Source organism: Pezoporus occidentalis, unplaced genomic scaffold (genome assembly GCF_034315485.1).
Source record: "Pezoporus occidentalis ecotype Australia unplaced genomic scaffold, CSIRO_AGI_Poc_V1 ctg2, whole genome shotgun sequence".
NCBI classification, from domain to species: Eukaryota; Metazoa; Chordata; class Aves; order Psittaciformes; family Psittacidae; genus Pezoporus; species Pezoporus occidentalis.
Window position 1 is genome coordinate 13,903,105 of NW_026913855.1, and position 14,794 is coordinate 13,917,898.

The 14,794-nt window shown below is 39.7% G+C and overlaps 1 protein-coding gene across 11 annotated transcripts in view; it reads left to right on the top strand.

Moving 5' to 3' along the window:
• Positions 1-14,794, top strand: part of HIVEP1 (HIVEP zinc finger 1) — a 133,790-nt gene that overhangs the window by 99,477 nt on the left and 19,519 nt on the right. For all 11 annotated transcript variants that reach the window (XR_009964637.1, XR_009964636.1, XR_009964638.1 and 8 more), the window contains 3 exons: positions 6,215-6,348; positions 7,701-7,876; positions 12,378-12,482. Coding sequence is in view for 8 of the 11 variants with exons in the window: in XM_062617904.1 (XP_062473888.1) it covers positions 6,215-6,348; positions 7,701-7,876; positions 12,378-12,482 (415 nt within the window). In the remaining 3 variants the exon portion in view is untranslated. The remainder of the gene's footprint in view (positions 1-6,214; positions 6,349-7,700; positions 7,877-12,377; positions 12,483-14,794) is intronic.

A 14,794-nucleotide genomic window follows, 5' to 3' on the forward strand; every position in this document is an offset into this window, starting at 1 on the left:
ATCTGTATGTGAAGTGTTTATTGTGGCAGGAGTGTGTTTGGTTGTTTTTTAAATGCAGTGGGTAGAACAAAAATAGTTCTGATATAAGTATTTTTTAAAATTTTAACTTAAATCAGGTGAATTTAAGATCATGATTGCATATTTTGTCTTAAAAGTCTGCTTGCATTTTCTGTTATGAAAGAGTGCTCAGCCTGAACCTGTCCATGGATACACCATGAAAGCATTCTTCACCATCACCGATATAACTGTGAGAGAAGCAGTGTATCATTTCCCTTTCTCCCACTACGTTAATTGGTAGTGTGAAATAATGACAAAAATAGCACAGTTTAAAACAAAACTACAGCTACCGTAAAACCACTGACAGCTCCTTGGATCCGTATGGCTCCAAAGATGATGTTGAATCTTGCACAGTGGCATATACTCTGGGCAATGTTTGTGACCCATACTACGTCATTCTGCAGTCAGATGTGGCAAAGCAAATTAGTCACTTGTTACTTCCTTAGCTGTCTTGGGGCTGCACATGTGTGATGAGGATTTCACTCATGGAAGAGTTTTGTTACGGGCAGGACTAAAGCTGTGCTGGTATGCACTGGATTTGATGTTTTTTAGTGACTGAACTGCCTCTGGGAATGGGTAAAGGTGGCTTTTTGCCCTTTAGTATGGCAGCAGGTGTTCGTGTCTATTTAATGGACCCAATACTCGCTTTTATTGTCCCATCTAGTGAAGCCATAAAGCTTTCTGAAACATACAGTAGTTTCACACTCTTCTCACGGTGTCTTAAATGGCAAAATTCTCTTTGGAGCTGGCAAAAATGGGGCGTTAGCCATGGACCTCCCTTTCTGCAGAATCTTTCAGACCATAGAAATGTTTTTGTGGATGGGTTAAAGCAGTTGTAACTTGTTCTACTCCTGCAGTCTGCAAAACTTCCAGGGCATTGGGCTGGGAATTGGGGTCCATAGGGCCGGCAGTTGTTCCCCCGCAGCCTTGGGAAAAGCCACTTATTTCTGTGGATGATGAGTGACAAAGGCTTGCTGTCAGAGGTCACCCTGGGATGTTCTTGTGTTTGCAAAATGTTTTGCTAAGATACAAAGTCATCAGTAGGGAAAAGAGCAGTAGATGAGAAACTGCGTAAGAGGGAGAATTCTTTTCAGAATTATAGTCAAAAAGATGCACTGAAACTCCTAAGGCCAGAAGACCATTAGAGTTAAACCTGGTTGTCTTGAAATCAGTGGGAGACATTACGAACATTCATTTGGAGGTCAAAACTTTATCTGTAATGTTTCATACAGAAAGTACATACAGGCTATTGGCTTTGTATTAGTACTGTAATTAAACTGCGTTATTGGTTCCATTTTAGCATGCTACCTTTGTTCAAACTCTCACTATCTTTTTCAGCCTGCTCCCTCATACATCTGGGGAGATAAAGAACTTAAGTAGTGCTAAATTAAAAAGAGAAAGAAAAAAAGATTCAAAGGTTTATTTTTCTCATTGTATGAAGTTGAGTGATTCTGAGGCAAGTCTCACATCAGTTGTGTTATTGGCTTGTGTTTGTTTTACTTTTAAAGAACAGTGTTTCAGAAGAAATTCTCTGATAACAAAGCTACTGCCTGCCTCTTGAAGAGCAGATTTTTGTCTACAAACAAATTCTGTTTAGAATATAAATAATGGATAATAATATTTTGAAAAATATTTTGACAGCAGCCTTTTAAACACTCTAGGAGTACTTAAATGTGGTAATAGGCAGCTGTCAGGTACATTTATAGTGCTTCTGCCACAAAAGAACCACAGTTACTAATATTTCTTTAGTCTTTCTTGAGCATGGTGAAAATGAAAAGTTCTTAAGCTCTGCTTGTGGCTGATTTACAGGCTTTACTTAGAGCCATTATGAAAGAAGAAAGAGTAGCAAGAAAGCACCAATTAAAGCTTAATAGGCATCTCTGATTGTATGAGCAAGGTATGGGATGGCAGAAACGAAAAATTTCAAACACCTGATGGGTACTGTGACCTAATACCTCCAGAGTTTGTCTGCTTCCCTTTTAATGACTCAGGCAGCAGGATTTCAGTCGCTGTCCAGAATGATGGTGGTGATGATGTTGTTAAAATATACCTCTGCATTACCAGTCTCTAGTTAGACCTGGTAATGGAGTAGCCGACCCAACTTGGAAGATTCCTCATAGAAGCCATGTTTAAAGAAAGCAAAAACTGAAATTCCTCATTCAATTCTCATTCAGTAATTCTGTTTTTTCCTGGTTGAGACTGAGGATGGAAATCACTGGAGATCCTTTTGCCAGTAAATATTCCATTTAAAAACAAGCAAACAAAAAACAACCCACACCCCAAAAAAAAGCCAACAACAAAAAAGAAACAAAACCACAAACAGATTAGCAAATAATAATGAAAAAAAAAAAAAAGAAAAATATTGATTTCCTGCTTAAAACCTCAGCAGGGTCCTGAATTCCTTCAGGAACCACAGTTTAGATTGAAAGCCTCTGGGGGTTGTGTTTGCTCAAGTGGCTTGCACATTTTAACCCTGAGTTGACAAGCAGCCTTAAGTGCTGCTGTAATCCAATTTATAAATAATAATAAAAACACAGCACTATTATGCCTCACATTCTCTCTCACTGTCATATCACTTTGCAGAACAATTTGGTGTATTCTGCTCATGGAGCTTTAACTGCTGATCTTCTCACCAAGATTAAGTGAGTTGCTGGGCTGTTCCTGGGTTTTCCCCCAGAACTAAGTCATGTTTACAGAGATCTCGTGCTTCTGCGTAACCACCATTAATCACTGTCACAAAAAAGTTAATTCTCAACAATAGATATGTGCAAAATTAAGAGACATGAACAAAATGCAGACAATGAGGAACCCTGGAACTTTGTTTGCTCTTCACAATTCACTGCTCAGAGGCAATAGGTGAAGTTGCCACGTTCCAGTGATTCAAAGGAAAACCACAAAATGTAATTGTGAAAGAAGCTCCTGGAAGGAGTGCAGCACGTTCAAATATAACAGGAGGTTCACCTGCATGAAAAAGGCTTTTTATATCTCCCTGCTCTTTTGATTTCATTGTTCTGTTTATTTATTATTATTTTTCACCAGTTGTCCTCACCTGAAGTTGTTTGTGTTGTATCAGGAGCTTATTCTCAAGCCCTTGCATTGATCTTGGCTTCCCTTTCTAAAGCAGCTCACTAGTGTGGGCAGCATTCCAGGGTGAAGATTTTCAGGCAAGAATAGGCTGAAGAATGGAAAGTATCTGCTAACTGGAAAGCTTTGCTTTCTTGGATGGTGTGCCACAACAGTCCAGTTCACCACTGGAAAGTAGTTAAGTGCAGAAGATTCTTATGTGTAAACTAGTAAAAGCTTAAAGAAATTAAAAACATTTTCCTCAAGTGGCTGTTTGCCTATGGGAAAAATGTTTAATGAATTTTCTAATCTGAAATGTGTAACTTTGATGATTCAGGCTGCGAGCATGTTTTTTTTTCCAAGGGTTGTTCTAAAGTACCAGAAGTATCAATTGAACTCTGGTCTCTGGGCAGCCCTAAGAGCAGGGGTTTTTTTCCACTTTTATACCAGTAATTGAAGACAGTGGAGTTAAATTGGAGCAAAATGAGTAAAGTAGAAATGAATCATGGTCCTTGTCTCTATGGGAGAAGAGAGGACTGTGCTAGAAACTGAAAGCATAAGTAATCGTGGAGAGGGATATTTTACAGTGCTGCTGTATTTCTACCCTTTCCACCAGTACATGTGGGACTGGGAGGGATTTTAGGTGAGGTATATTGAAGGATTTCCACATAAGAAATCCATGGTCCTTAGAGACTGGCTGCTCTTTAAAATATGCAGAGGACCCAAGTCCTTTTCAGCATCAGTTTGCATTTTTTTCATAAAAAGTGAAAGAACTTCTTTTTTATGTTGTGAATTAGCATTTCTACAGATTTCTATGACAGAAATCAGTGTTTGTATTAGAGCATCTCTGTTATAGCAGCATTTTGCATCTTTAAGACTGAAACAGCTGCTAAAATAGCATATAACTAGTAAATTAAAGTAAATGAGTGGGAGGTATGTAGTAATTTAAACACCTATGTTAGGCTATCTTATGTCTGTATGTAAACGTGTGTTAAAAAAAAAAGGGGGTGGGGGGAGAATCCAGAGGTATTTGGCCTTGTGTTAGTTTTTGCACTCTATCTGCTTAATATACAATTTATTATAACACAGTTTCACTACAATTTGTATAACAATGTAGGCCAAATTTCTTTTTCCTTTGTCATTTCATTCTTGAAAATTAAATCTGGAAATAGTATTTAGGATTGGAAGATTAGCCATTTAAAAATTGCAGTATTTTACCTGCTGGGAATATTTATGTGGTGTTTGGTTTATTGTACGTATTCTGTATTGTCCACTGCTCATGTTAAATTATAAATGTCACCTTGCTACTTTTTGTTTGCAATGGAAACAAAAGCATTTCATGTGCCAGTAGAGTAGAGGAATTACAACATGGCTGAGTTGCAGTTACTGGAATAGGCTCCACTTCTGATAATTCTCATCCAGAACATCATCTCCTTTCAACTTGTATGAATGCTGTTAAAACATGCAGGGTGAAATTTCTTTCTTCCTACACACAGGCAGAGTTGTCATGTGTGCTTTGGTAGAACTGCTCAGATATTTGAAATTCCAGCCCAAATCAGTCGGAAGTCTGTATGAAGGCATTCAAACTGGAGTGGTACTTGCAGCCTGTGCAGATTCTAAGGGCTTTGAATTAAATAAGATGCTTTTCCTCTGATCTGTCTTCCTCATCATCCACATGCCTCATCATGTGGGAAGTAAAGGCGGTGGCTGAGGCTGCATGGTGGACTATGGGCAAGGATTGGGTGCCAGAATGATGTCACCCTGCAATATAGATAACAACCAGTGTCATTTTAAGTGACCATCAGTCATTTTAAGTCAGCCAGTGAAGTCATTCCTCTTGCCAAGAGTTTGCAAGCTTACAGCATTTTATAATGAGTAGAAAACATAAGACCAGGCTTCTTTTTTTTTTACCTCTCATCATTTTATTCACTTACCAATATGAGCAAATGTGGTAAGTGTGCCAGCTACGTGGGTAGAACAGTTTATAAATACAGCAGTAATAATTGCTGCCTAATTGGATCACTTCTTCATTGTTGCCCATTTTATAAATATCCTAGATTTGGAAGGAGTAGATTTTAATTGGCAAATGTTGGGGGAACTCATCCTTCTTGTCTTTTTTTTTTTTTTCCCAATTCCTTGATTAATAATCAGGGGAGATGGAGAAATGTGTTTTTGTTCTGCTAGACAACTGGTACACTTTTTCATGTAATTGGGTCTGCTAGTGGAAATTAAATGTGGAGTCCTGCTTTGGAAAGGTTCTGAAGCCCCTGTTATAACCTCAGCAAATTGGGAACAGTAAATTTCCACACTAAAACAGGTATATTTTTTGCAAAATACTAGCAATCAGAAATGTTACCTGTTAGTATCTTCCCTCAGCATGCCCCTCCTTCCCACCCTTCTCCTCTTTACTGTGCTGTAGGAAAGCAGCTTCTGCCAGCGATGAGGTGCTGCTGGGTTGTGGATTGGCGGGTGAGACCCGAGGCCCACAGAGATAGGATGGAAAGCAGTCAGGGAAGCCTTGCCCTGCTATGGTAGACACCAGGAAGAGGGCAGCTGTCGCTGGGAATGCAATACTGAAATATCAAGATTTGAGGAGTGGAGAAAAGGCATGGGTAACTGGTTACACACTGAAGTTTCCCCCTTTTTGTTAAATTGTGGGGAGCAGTGTATCATGCAGCTGCAGAGCCTCGTCTGTGCAGTCCAGTTGCCACATTGAGGGCAAAGGAGTGAAGCTGTAGCTGTTCAGAAGGCACTTGGGTTTGACTGTAAGCATCTTCTCTCTGAAGAAGGCTATCTGTAAACTAGAAAACAGCACCTTCATCTTCCCAGAGGAGATACCTTCTACTGCAGATTCAAAACACTCCTGATTTCCTACAGTGCCATAATCTCCATACAGATTTACCAGTCCACAAATAGTCAATGCACAGTAGAGAAGTTAAGCAAAAGACACTTTTTGTTTCATATACCTAAATATTTTTTAATAGGTTATTATAATTGTGGCTTTTATGATGCTTTTATTCATCATAACTTGCAGGTTTGAATGGCATATGAAAGATACTCATTTTAATGATATGCATATCTCATTTTCTTTCAGCGAGCATTAAATAGAAAAAAATTGACTGCCACTGAATTCAGTAATAAGGAAAACTCTGAATCAAGCACTGAGCATGACAAAGAAAACTCCTTTATCAAAACTGAACCAAGAAGAGTTAAAATATTTGATGGAGGGCAAGTATTGTATTTTGTATGCTAGTTATCATTGGGAAGATATTTTTCCCCTGATTCTAGAATTTGCAGAGATATTACTTCCTGATTGATTTATTTCAAACAACCATTCCCATATTGTGGTCTGTGAATGTTGGTTTGTGTTTCCAAGAAAAATGGAAAGTCGTCAGAAGCATGGAGCCATGAGAGTTACGAGGAGGAGTAATGAAATAAAGAACAGTAGGCAATGCGATTAATTTTCTTTTCCAGAGGATGAACATTCATCAGCAGTAAAGGCAGCTGGATACAGCCATAGATGTAAATTATTTTCCTATTTTTCTCATACGTGATAAATAATACCTGTTCTGCAGTATGGTTGTATAACTGTAGCTGGAGAGGATATAGTCCAGGGGCTAAGCAGCAGTCGCTGCCTGGCAGTTTGCTGTGGCATTCACAGGCTGGAGAACTCCTGATTTGAAAAGTGCCATGGAAATATTTACTGAGAGCCCTTGCTCATGCACCTTAATACTTTAAATCAGTTGCCTGATACGGATAACAGTTGTTAGCCACGGTGTTGTGCTATGTACAGCATCTTACAAAACACGTTTTCTAGTAGAAGAGTGCCAATGACACATCTAAAAATTCTGAGCACAAATGGTGCATATTTTATTATTCTTGTAACCTGTGTGGGCTCTAGGGCTTTCCATTTATTGGTGCCTGGTTTGAATTCAGTCTAAACCAGCAGTTAAGCCATTACCAGCTGCCCAGGTAAAACATTGCTACATGTCTCTGCTCAGATGCAAATGTTGCAGGGACCAGGTAACAAAAGCTAAGCACCATCTTTGGCATCCTTGAACAAAGATATGAAGGATGTAATTGAACCTCAGTGACTTTTTCCATCTAGAGACTAAATAGGCTGAGTCCAGAGCACATTGGTAGGGAATTTTAAAGATTTTCCCATTGTCTAACTAATGTTCCTTTTCTGCACCCAATGCCTCAGAGGGTCTCAAAAGTGCCCTTTTAAAGCTTCTTCATGGTGCCCAAACCTGCTTCCAAGAGCTGGCACTTTTTAAAAGAATGTTCCTGTGTTGCAAAGAGGAAATTTGAAATCTTTGAATGCCTAGTATCAGATGATACCTTTCTTAAAAACGATGTAATGTTATTCCTAAACAAGTCCATGGTTACCTAGTGAAAAGTCTAGATAGACATTTAACAAATAAATGCAGAATTTGAGCAGAAAAATAATAAGATTGGTTTTGACAGACATTCATTTTCATCTTTTATATTTATTTATATGAAATTCTGGTAGATTAGGGTTTCTAACTAGAATCATTTTCCCATTACAACTGATTGCCTTACTCTTACGGTGCTGTTAGGTACAAGTCAAATGAAGACTATGTGTATGTTCGGGGGAGAGGGAGAGGGAAATATATCTGTGAAGAATGTGGAATACGTTGCAAGAAACCTAGCATGCTGAAGAAGCATATTCGCACGCATACGGATGTCCGTCCTTACCACTGCAATTACTGCAACTTCTCCTTCAAAACTAAAGGTAGGGGTACTTTTCTGTGTATATTTCTCCCCTTTTTTCTTTCTACTTTAAAGTATAATTCTTGTCTTTTCCCATTTGGCTATTAATGAGCTAAAGAAGTTGTCTTTCTGTGGAGGGTTTTTGTGTAGTGCTTCAGATATTTGTAGTTTCTGATTCCCTTTTCCTTTGTCTTCTGTATATTTATTCAGATATGTTTATTCAGATCTTTACATGAATGAACTGTGGCATGCCATGGTGGGTGAGAAATTGGAGTTGAAAAGGGAAATCCTATAGGAGTATGATGAAAGTTAGGTGAACACAAGTGAGCTGGTTAGCTGCCCATCCTAGATAAGGGTGGGAACACAGAATTTGAAGTCCCCAGCAATGTTCTTTTGGAAGTATGAGATTGCCATATATTGTACTGCTGTTGGCACTTATCTTACTGCTCTGGAAAAGAAATTGGTCTTTATTGAATTACTATATTAAAATGTCTTTGAAGGACAAGGTTCACTTTCCACTTGACCTTCTAAGACCCAAAGATGGATCCCAACTTTTTGAAGCCTGTTTACACCATATACTTAAATTCATCCTAATTTAAGCAGGTGGTATATTAAGCAGTGGTAGATCTAGACTCAAGAGAAGTGAAGCAGACAGGAGAAGTTCACAGCCAAAATACTTTCAGCGAAAAAATTCTAAGCAGTAAATTTTTTCTTGGCTCTCAACATCATTTAGCAGTAATCCCCCCAGCTGTAACCTCGGAAACATTTGTATTTTTAGTGGGTTCGAGACTGCTCAGCAATTGGGTGGAAAGCTTCCAAGAAATAAGCCAGTGCTGCAGAAAGTGGGATGGATAGTCTTTACATGTGTCAAAACCTATCACTGCATCCTGACAGACTGGGTCATCATGTTGCTTTTAAGGTGAAATTCCAGAATGTGAATCCAGTAAATTCTGATTATGGCTTTTGCAGAGTAGGCATGCTGGCCAAGTTTGAGTAATTAAGTTCTGCCCAATAAAATTCTCCTTGGTTTCAGTTGTAGCATATACTTGTATTCGCTTCCTCTTCTGTAGTTGCTGTGCCCGGCTGTTGCTATTACTCCTGGCAGAGTCAGTCACAGAGTTGAGTGGTTGATGTTTGGCAAACCACAGACTTCATGACAGGATAGTATAGCCAGTAACTTCATGCAGTATGTAAAGCCAGGAAATTTGCTGTTGGTGACTTAATATATTCATATAGCTTCATCACAATTATTTTGAAATTTGGGGTGAATGACTACCTTAATTTGAAAGCAGGAATAAAGTACTCCATAACCAGGGAAGAGTTGCCATTTCCACCACTGTATTTCTCCCATTTTTTTTTGAGAGACAGTAGGAAATTTAAGTGTAAAGTGAGCAGTTACATGTAATAATGTACATTGCACAAATATCATAATTTACAGGTTTCTGATCTACCCTTAACCTTTTCTTGATTCTATTTGCTGCTGTATTGCCTTTTCAAAGAAGGGGAAAGCAGCTTGCAGGGCCCCTTAGCAGTTAGCCATTCACTTCTGAGATTCAGATTGAATATGTTCATAAACTGATTTTGTATAGAATTTATCTGTTTATTTAGCTTGGCAATGAAAATGATGACAGTAAAAATAGAATCCATCAAATGCTAAATGAGCTTCAAGATAGATATGAACTTCCAGTTTCATGCAATAGTTTTCTGTCTACATGTCTTTGAAGACTGAGTCATCCATTTTTATACTTTGCCATAAACAAGTGAGGGATCTTTTACACCGGTGCAAAATGCATCATCATCTAGGATTTCTATCCTGCTGTGTTATTTGCATGATTGGAGTGCTGCAATGGATGTCTACAGTCTCTTCAGAAGGGATGGACAAGGAAAAAGAGGTGGTAGAGTTGCATTGTACGTCAGGGAGTACATCAACTGCCTGAACTCAATGTTGTGAGTGAGAACAGTGAATGTTTGGGGGTGATGATCAGAGAGAAGGCCAGCCAAGCAGATATCCTGGTAGGAGTCTGTTATCAACCACCCAGGCAGGATGAAGCTACAGATAAAGCATTCTTCAAACAACTGGGAGAAGTTTCATGATCACTTGTCCTTGTTCTCGTGGGGGACTTAAATCTACCACATGTCTGCTGGAAGTACAACACAGCAGAGAAGAAACAATCCAGGAGGTTCTTGGAGGTGTGAAAAATAACTTCCTAACATAGCTGGTTAGTGAGACAACTGGGGGAAATGCCTGGCTAGATTTGCTCTTCGTCAACAGAGAAGGACTGGTGGGTGATGTGATGGTTGGAGGCTGTCTTGGGCAAAGCAATCATGAAATGATTGAATTTTCAGTCTTTGGAGAAGTCAGGAAGGAGGTCAGCAATACCTCCACCTTAGACTTCCAGAGGGCTGACCTGGGGCTGTTTAGGACACTGATTGGCAGAATTACTCTTCAAGTAATTCAGGGTGCAGGAGCAGGCAGGGAAGAGACCAGCCTGGCTGAGCTGCTTGGACTCAGGATTAAAAAAAGGGGGATTTATCACCTGTGGAAGAAGGGACAGTTACCCCATAAAAAGTACAGGAATGTTGTTAGGTTATGTAGAGAGAAAGTTAGAAAGGCAAAGGCACAGGCAGAACTTAATCTGGCCACTGCCATAAAAGGTAATAAAAAGTACTTTTACAAATATATTAACAATAAAAGGAGGGCCAAGGAGAACCTTCATCCTCAACTGGATGCTAGAGGAAACCTAGTGACTGAGGATGAGGAAAAGGCTGAGGTACTTAATGCTGCCTTTGCCTCAGTCTTTAATAGTCACACCAGCCATCCTCAGGGTACTCGGTTCCCTGAACTCGTTTGCAGAAATAGGGAGCTGATTGAAGTTCCCATGATTCAGGAAGAAGTGGTTAGTGACCTCCTGCTCCACAGAGACATACACAAATCTATGGGGCCAGATGGGTTACACTCAAGAGTGCTGAACTGACCTCAGCTCCAGGGAAGGTCACTGAGCAGATGATCCTAAGTGAGATGATAAAGCACATGCTGGAAAACAGAGGGATGAGGTACAGTCAGCATGGGTTCATGAAAGGCAGGTCTTTCTTGAGCAGCCTGATCTTCTACGATAAGGTGACCTGCCTGGTTGGTGAGGGAGAGGCTGTGGACATTGTCTATTTAGACTTAAGTAAAGCATTTGACACTGTCTCCCACAGTGTTCTCCCGGAGAAATTGGCTGCTCATGGCCTGGATAGGTGAATTCTTCACTGGGTTGGAAACTGGCTGGTTGGCTGAGCCCAAAGAGTAGTGGTAAATGGCATCACATCTAGTTGGTGACTGGTCACTAGTGGTGTCCCTCAAGGCTCGGTGTCAAGGCCAGTGTTGTTTAACATCTTCATTGATGAGCTGGATGAGGGGATCAGTAAATTTGTGGATGACACCAAGTTGGCTGGGAATGCCTATCTGCTGAAGGGTAGGGAGGCTCTGCAGAGGGATCTGGACAAGCTGGATCGATGGGCTAAGGACAGTTGTATGAGGGTCAGTGAGACTCAGTGAGGGATCCTACACTTGGGTCACCATAATCCCATATAACGTTACAGTCTTGGGGAAGAGTGTCTGGAAAGCTGCTTGGCAAAAAAGGATCTGAGGGTGCTGATTGACAGAGCTGAACATGAGCAGCTCATGCTCAGGCAGCCAAGGCCAACAGCATCCTGGCAGCAATCACGTAGCAGCAATAGTGTGGCCAGGAGGGCGAGGGCAGTGATCATCCCCCTGTAATTGGCACTGGTGAGGCCACATCTCGAATAATGTGTTCAGTTCTGGGCCCGTCACTGCAAGAAAGACTTTGAGGTGGTAGAGCAAGTCTGGAAAAGTGCAACAAAGCTGTTGAAGGGCCTGAAGCACAAGTCTTATGGGGAATGGCCGAGGGAACTGGGGTTGTTTAGTCTGGAGAAAAGGAGGCTTAGGGGGGACCTTATTGCTCTCTTCAGCTACCTGAAAGGAGGTTCTGGTGAGGTGGGGATTGGTCTCTTTTTTCCAAGTAACAAGTGATAGGACAAGAGGTAACGACCTCATGCACATGGGGAGGTTTAGATCGGATATTCAGAAGAACTTCTTCACTGAGATGGTGATCAGGCATTGGAACAGGCTGCCCGGGGAAGTTACAGAATCAGTGTACCTGGAAGTGTTCAAAAAGACTGTGTAGATGAGGCCCTCAGTGATACATTTAGTGGTGAGCTTGGCAGTCCTGGGGTAATGGTTGGGCTTGATGATCTTAAAGGCCTTTCCCAACCTACGTGATTGTGTGATTCTATGATCTCAGTAAAGAGCTTCGTGAGATGTATCCAGAGACGTTCCGGATGGTGAATCGGCTTCAGCCCTTGACAGCTTGCATTGAGGGGCAAGGTTCTATCAAGTGTGAAATCAAATTTTACAGGTGATTACAAATGTAGCTGAATAAGATACAGACATGTTGGGTATATATTTGTGTACAGTCATATAGTCACAGAACAGATAATTTTTTTCATTTCTTCTTAAGGAAATTTAACCAAACATATGAAGTCAAAGGCACATAGCAAGAAATGCATGGATTTGGGAGTCTCGGTAGCCTTAGTAGATGACCAGGATGGAGAAGAAGAATTCGGTAAGAAATAAAATCATCTTTCTTTATTGAATTTTTTATTTATTTAGTCATTCCAATTTCTTACCCTTTCATTTCCAAAGATTTTAAATTCTTCATCACGAATAGATACAGAGATGAAAAACTTAGAAGCTAATCCAAGGGAATAAGCAATGCTGGAAAAATTTTCATCTAAAGAAATGACAAGCATATGCTAAAGATAAATTGCTGCTGAATTTTTCACAAAGTGTTATGCAGTTTAACTTCAACAGTTTCACAGTTAAATATGACAAGACTGAAAATACCAGCAAAACAGCTGTTTGCCTGGAAAAAAAAAGGTAGCCAAATGTAGGATTTCTTTGAAAATGGATGTGCATGTAATTGGCAAACTTTTTGAGATGCACATTGCATAAAAATTACATCACTAACATGCCATCAGAATCACAAATATGTTGCTGAGTGTTCTGCAAGGTGGGCTGCCTTCTTCCAGTGTAAAGTTCTGTCCCCTTTCACAAATAATTAGGCATAAATCAACAGGTAGAAATAATTTAAAAATTACCAACATTATTCATCTTGACCTGTTCTATTTCTCCATTAGTGATGAAAGTGTTATCAAAATGAATGTATTTGCTAATAATTGGGATTTTGCATTTCCCACATCTTGAGATGGCTCCGCTGAAGAGGAAATGAGATCAAGGACAGTCAAAGAGGGCCAAACTAGGTTTATGTGGGTTTTGCTCACCATAATAAGGAAGATGTAACTGCACCAGGTGCAGTGGGGTGGAGAACAAGGTTGTGCATTAGGGCTGTTTCAGGTCTTGGCATGTGTCAGTGCAGCGGTTGCATTTTCTTCTTCCTCTGGTTTCTCAGCAGGGAGATGAGTTGTGTCGCCTTGCCTTGTATTTTTCTTCTTTCAGTGGAATAGTTTATTAGATTGAAGATGAGGTTTTGAGAAAAGAAAGCAGTGGGGGTCTTTATTTAAACAGTAAAGGGCAAGAAAGATGAATGCGCTTGGTCCCATATGGCAACAGCCAGCAGAATAAGCGAATCAGCTTGAATCTAATTCTAAATAATGCCGGGAATATGACTCAGCTGGTATGATTCAGTGGTGTGCTAGGTACAAAGAAACCTGCATTTTCCCCTTTTTGGCATTCTTCAATATAGTCCTTTTCAATAAGCTAAAAACATGGGCCCCCCTTTGCAATTTGAGGTACCAAACAGAGAAGGTAAGCAGCAGTACAAATTACTGTCCTTTTCTCACATGGGAACAGTTCCCACTAACATTTTTAACCTTCCTGTGATGCAAAAAAAAAAAAGCAATTACATTCTGTAGCTTTTGACATTTTATTTAGCTTTATAAAGTACATCTGAGCAGGGGTTTCCATTTCCTAGGAACTGGAAACATTTTACTGATTGATAAATTGATATTCTCAATTGCATACATTAAAAATTGCATTTGTGGTTATAATGTAATGGGAAATGTTTCAAATGTTAACAGAATTATCAGTAACACTTAGTAGAAGTAAGCCCTTTCAAACGTTTGTTGAAAGGTTGCTTTTCTTTGGCTTTAAGACTACTGAGAGGGGAGAGAGACTGTCTTTTTACATATCATGTATAGGTGTGTATAACCATAGTGTAAATATATTATGTATTCCTTGAACTATGTACTTTGCTTCAACACAGTAATTACTTAATAAATGTTGGAAAAAAGGCAAGACAAACATTCAGCAGGTTTTGCTACATAATCCTTGAAATTCTACCAGAAATTTTATTTTAAGATGTTTCCACACACCACCCCACCACCCTCCAAGAAAAAAAATAAAATAGAGCAGGTAACACTTCTTGCTTTAACTAAAAACCATAAAAAAATCAAGCCTATCAACTTGGTGATAAAATCTCTACCTTATCTGAGTGATGTGGCTCAGGTACCCATAGTAAAACCAGGTGTGTAGCACAAAGCTCAGCACCAAAGTCCTATCCAAGAAATGGGAATAAAGCCTGTGATAAACACACGTTTGCTGTAGCCAAACCAGTTCAGCCTCAAAAAAATCCGGCAAAGGGCATTGGCTATTGTCCATGTAAATTCAGTGAGTAACTGTACACTTTTAAAATGTGACTTCATCTGTCATCTCACCTTTCACACATGAAAATATTTCTCCTGATAATTCAGAAACTTGCTTGTTGGCCCATTTCTAAGACAGACAGGAGACAAAAAAAAAAGTGTGATGTATTTGCATACAGGCTTTTTTAAATGTAGGTGGAACTGTTGCCCTTTCCAAAATCTTGTACATGCGAAATTTTTCATTGTGTTTGAATGTGATTGAATATGTTTATTT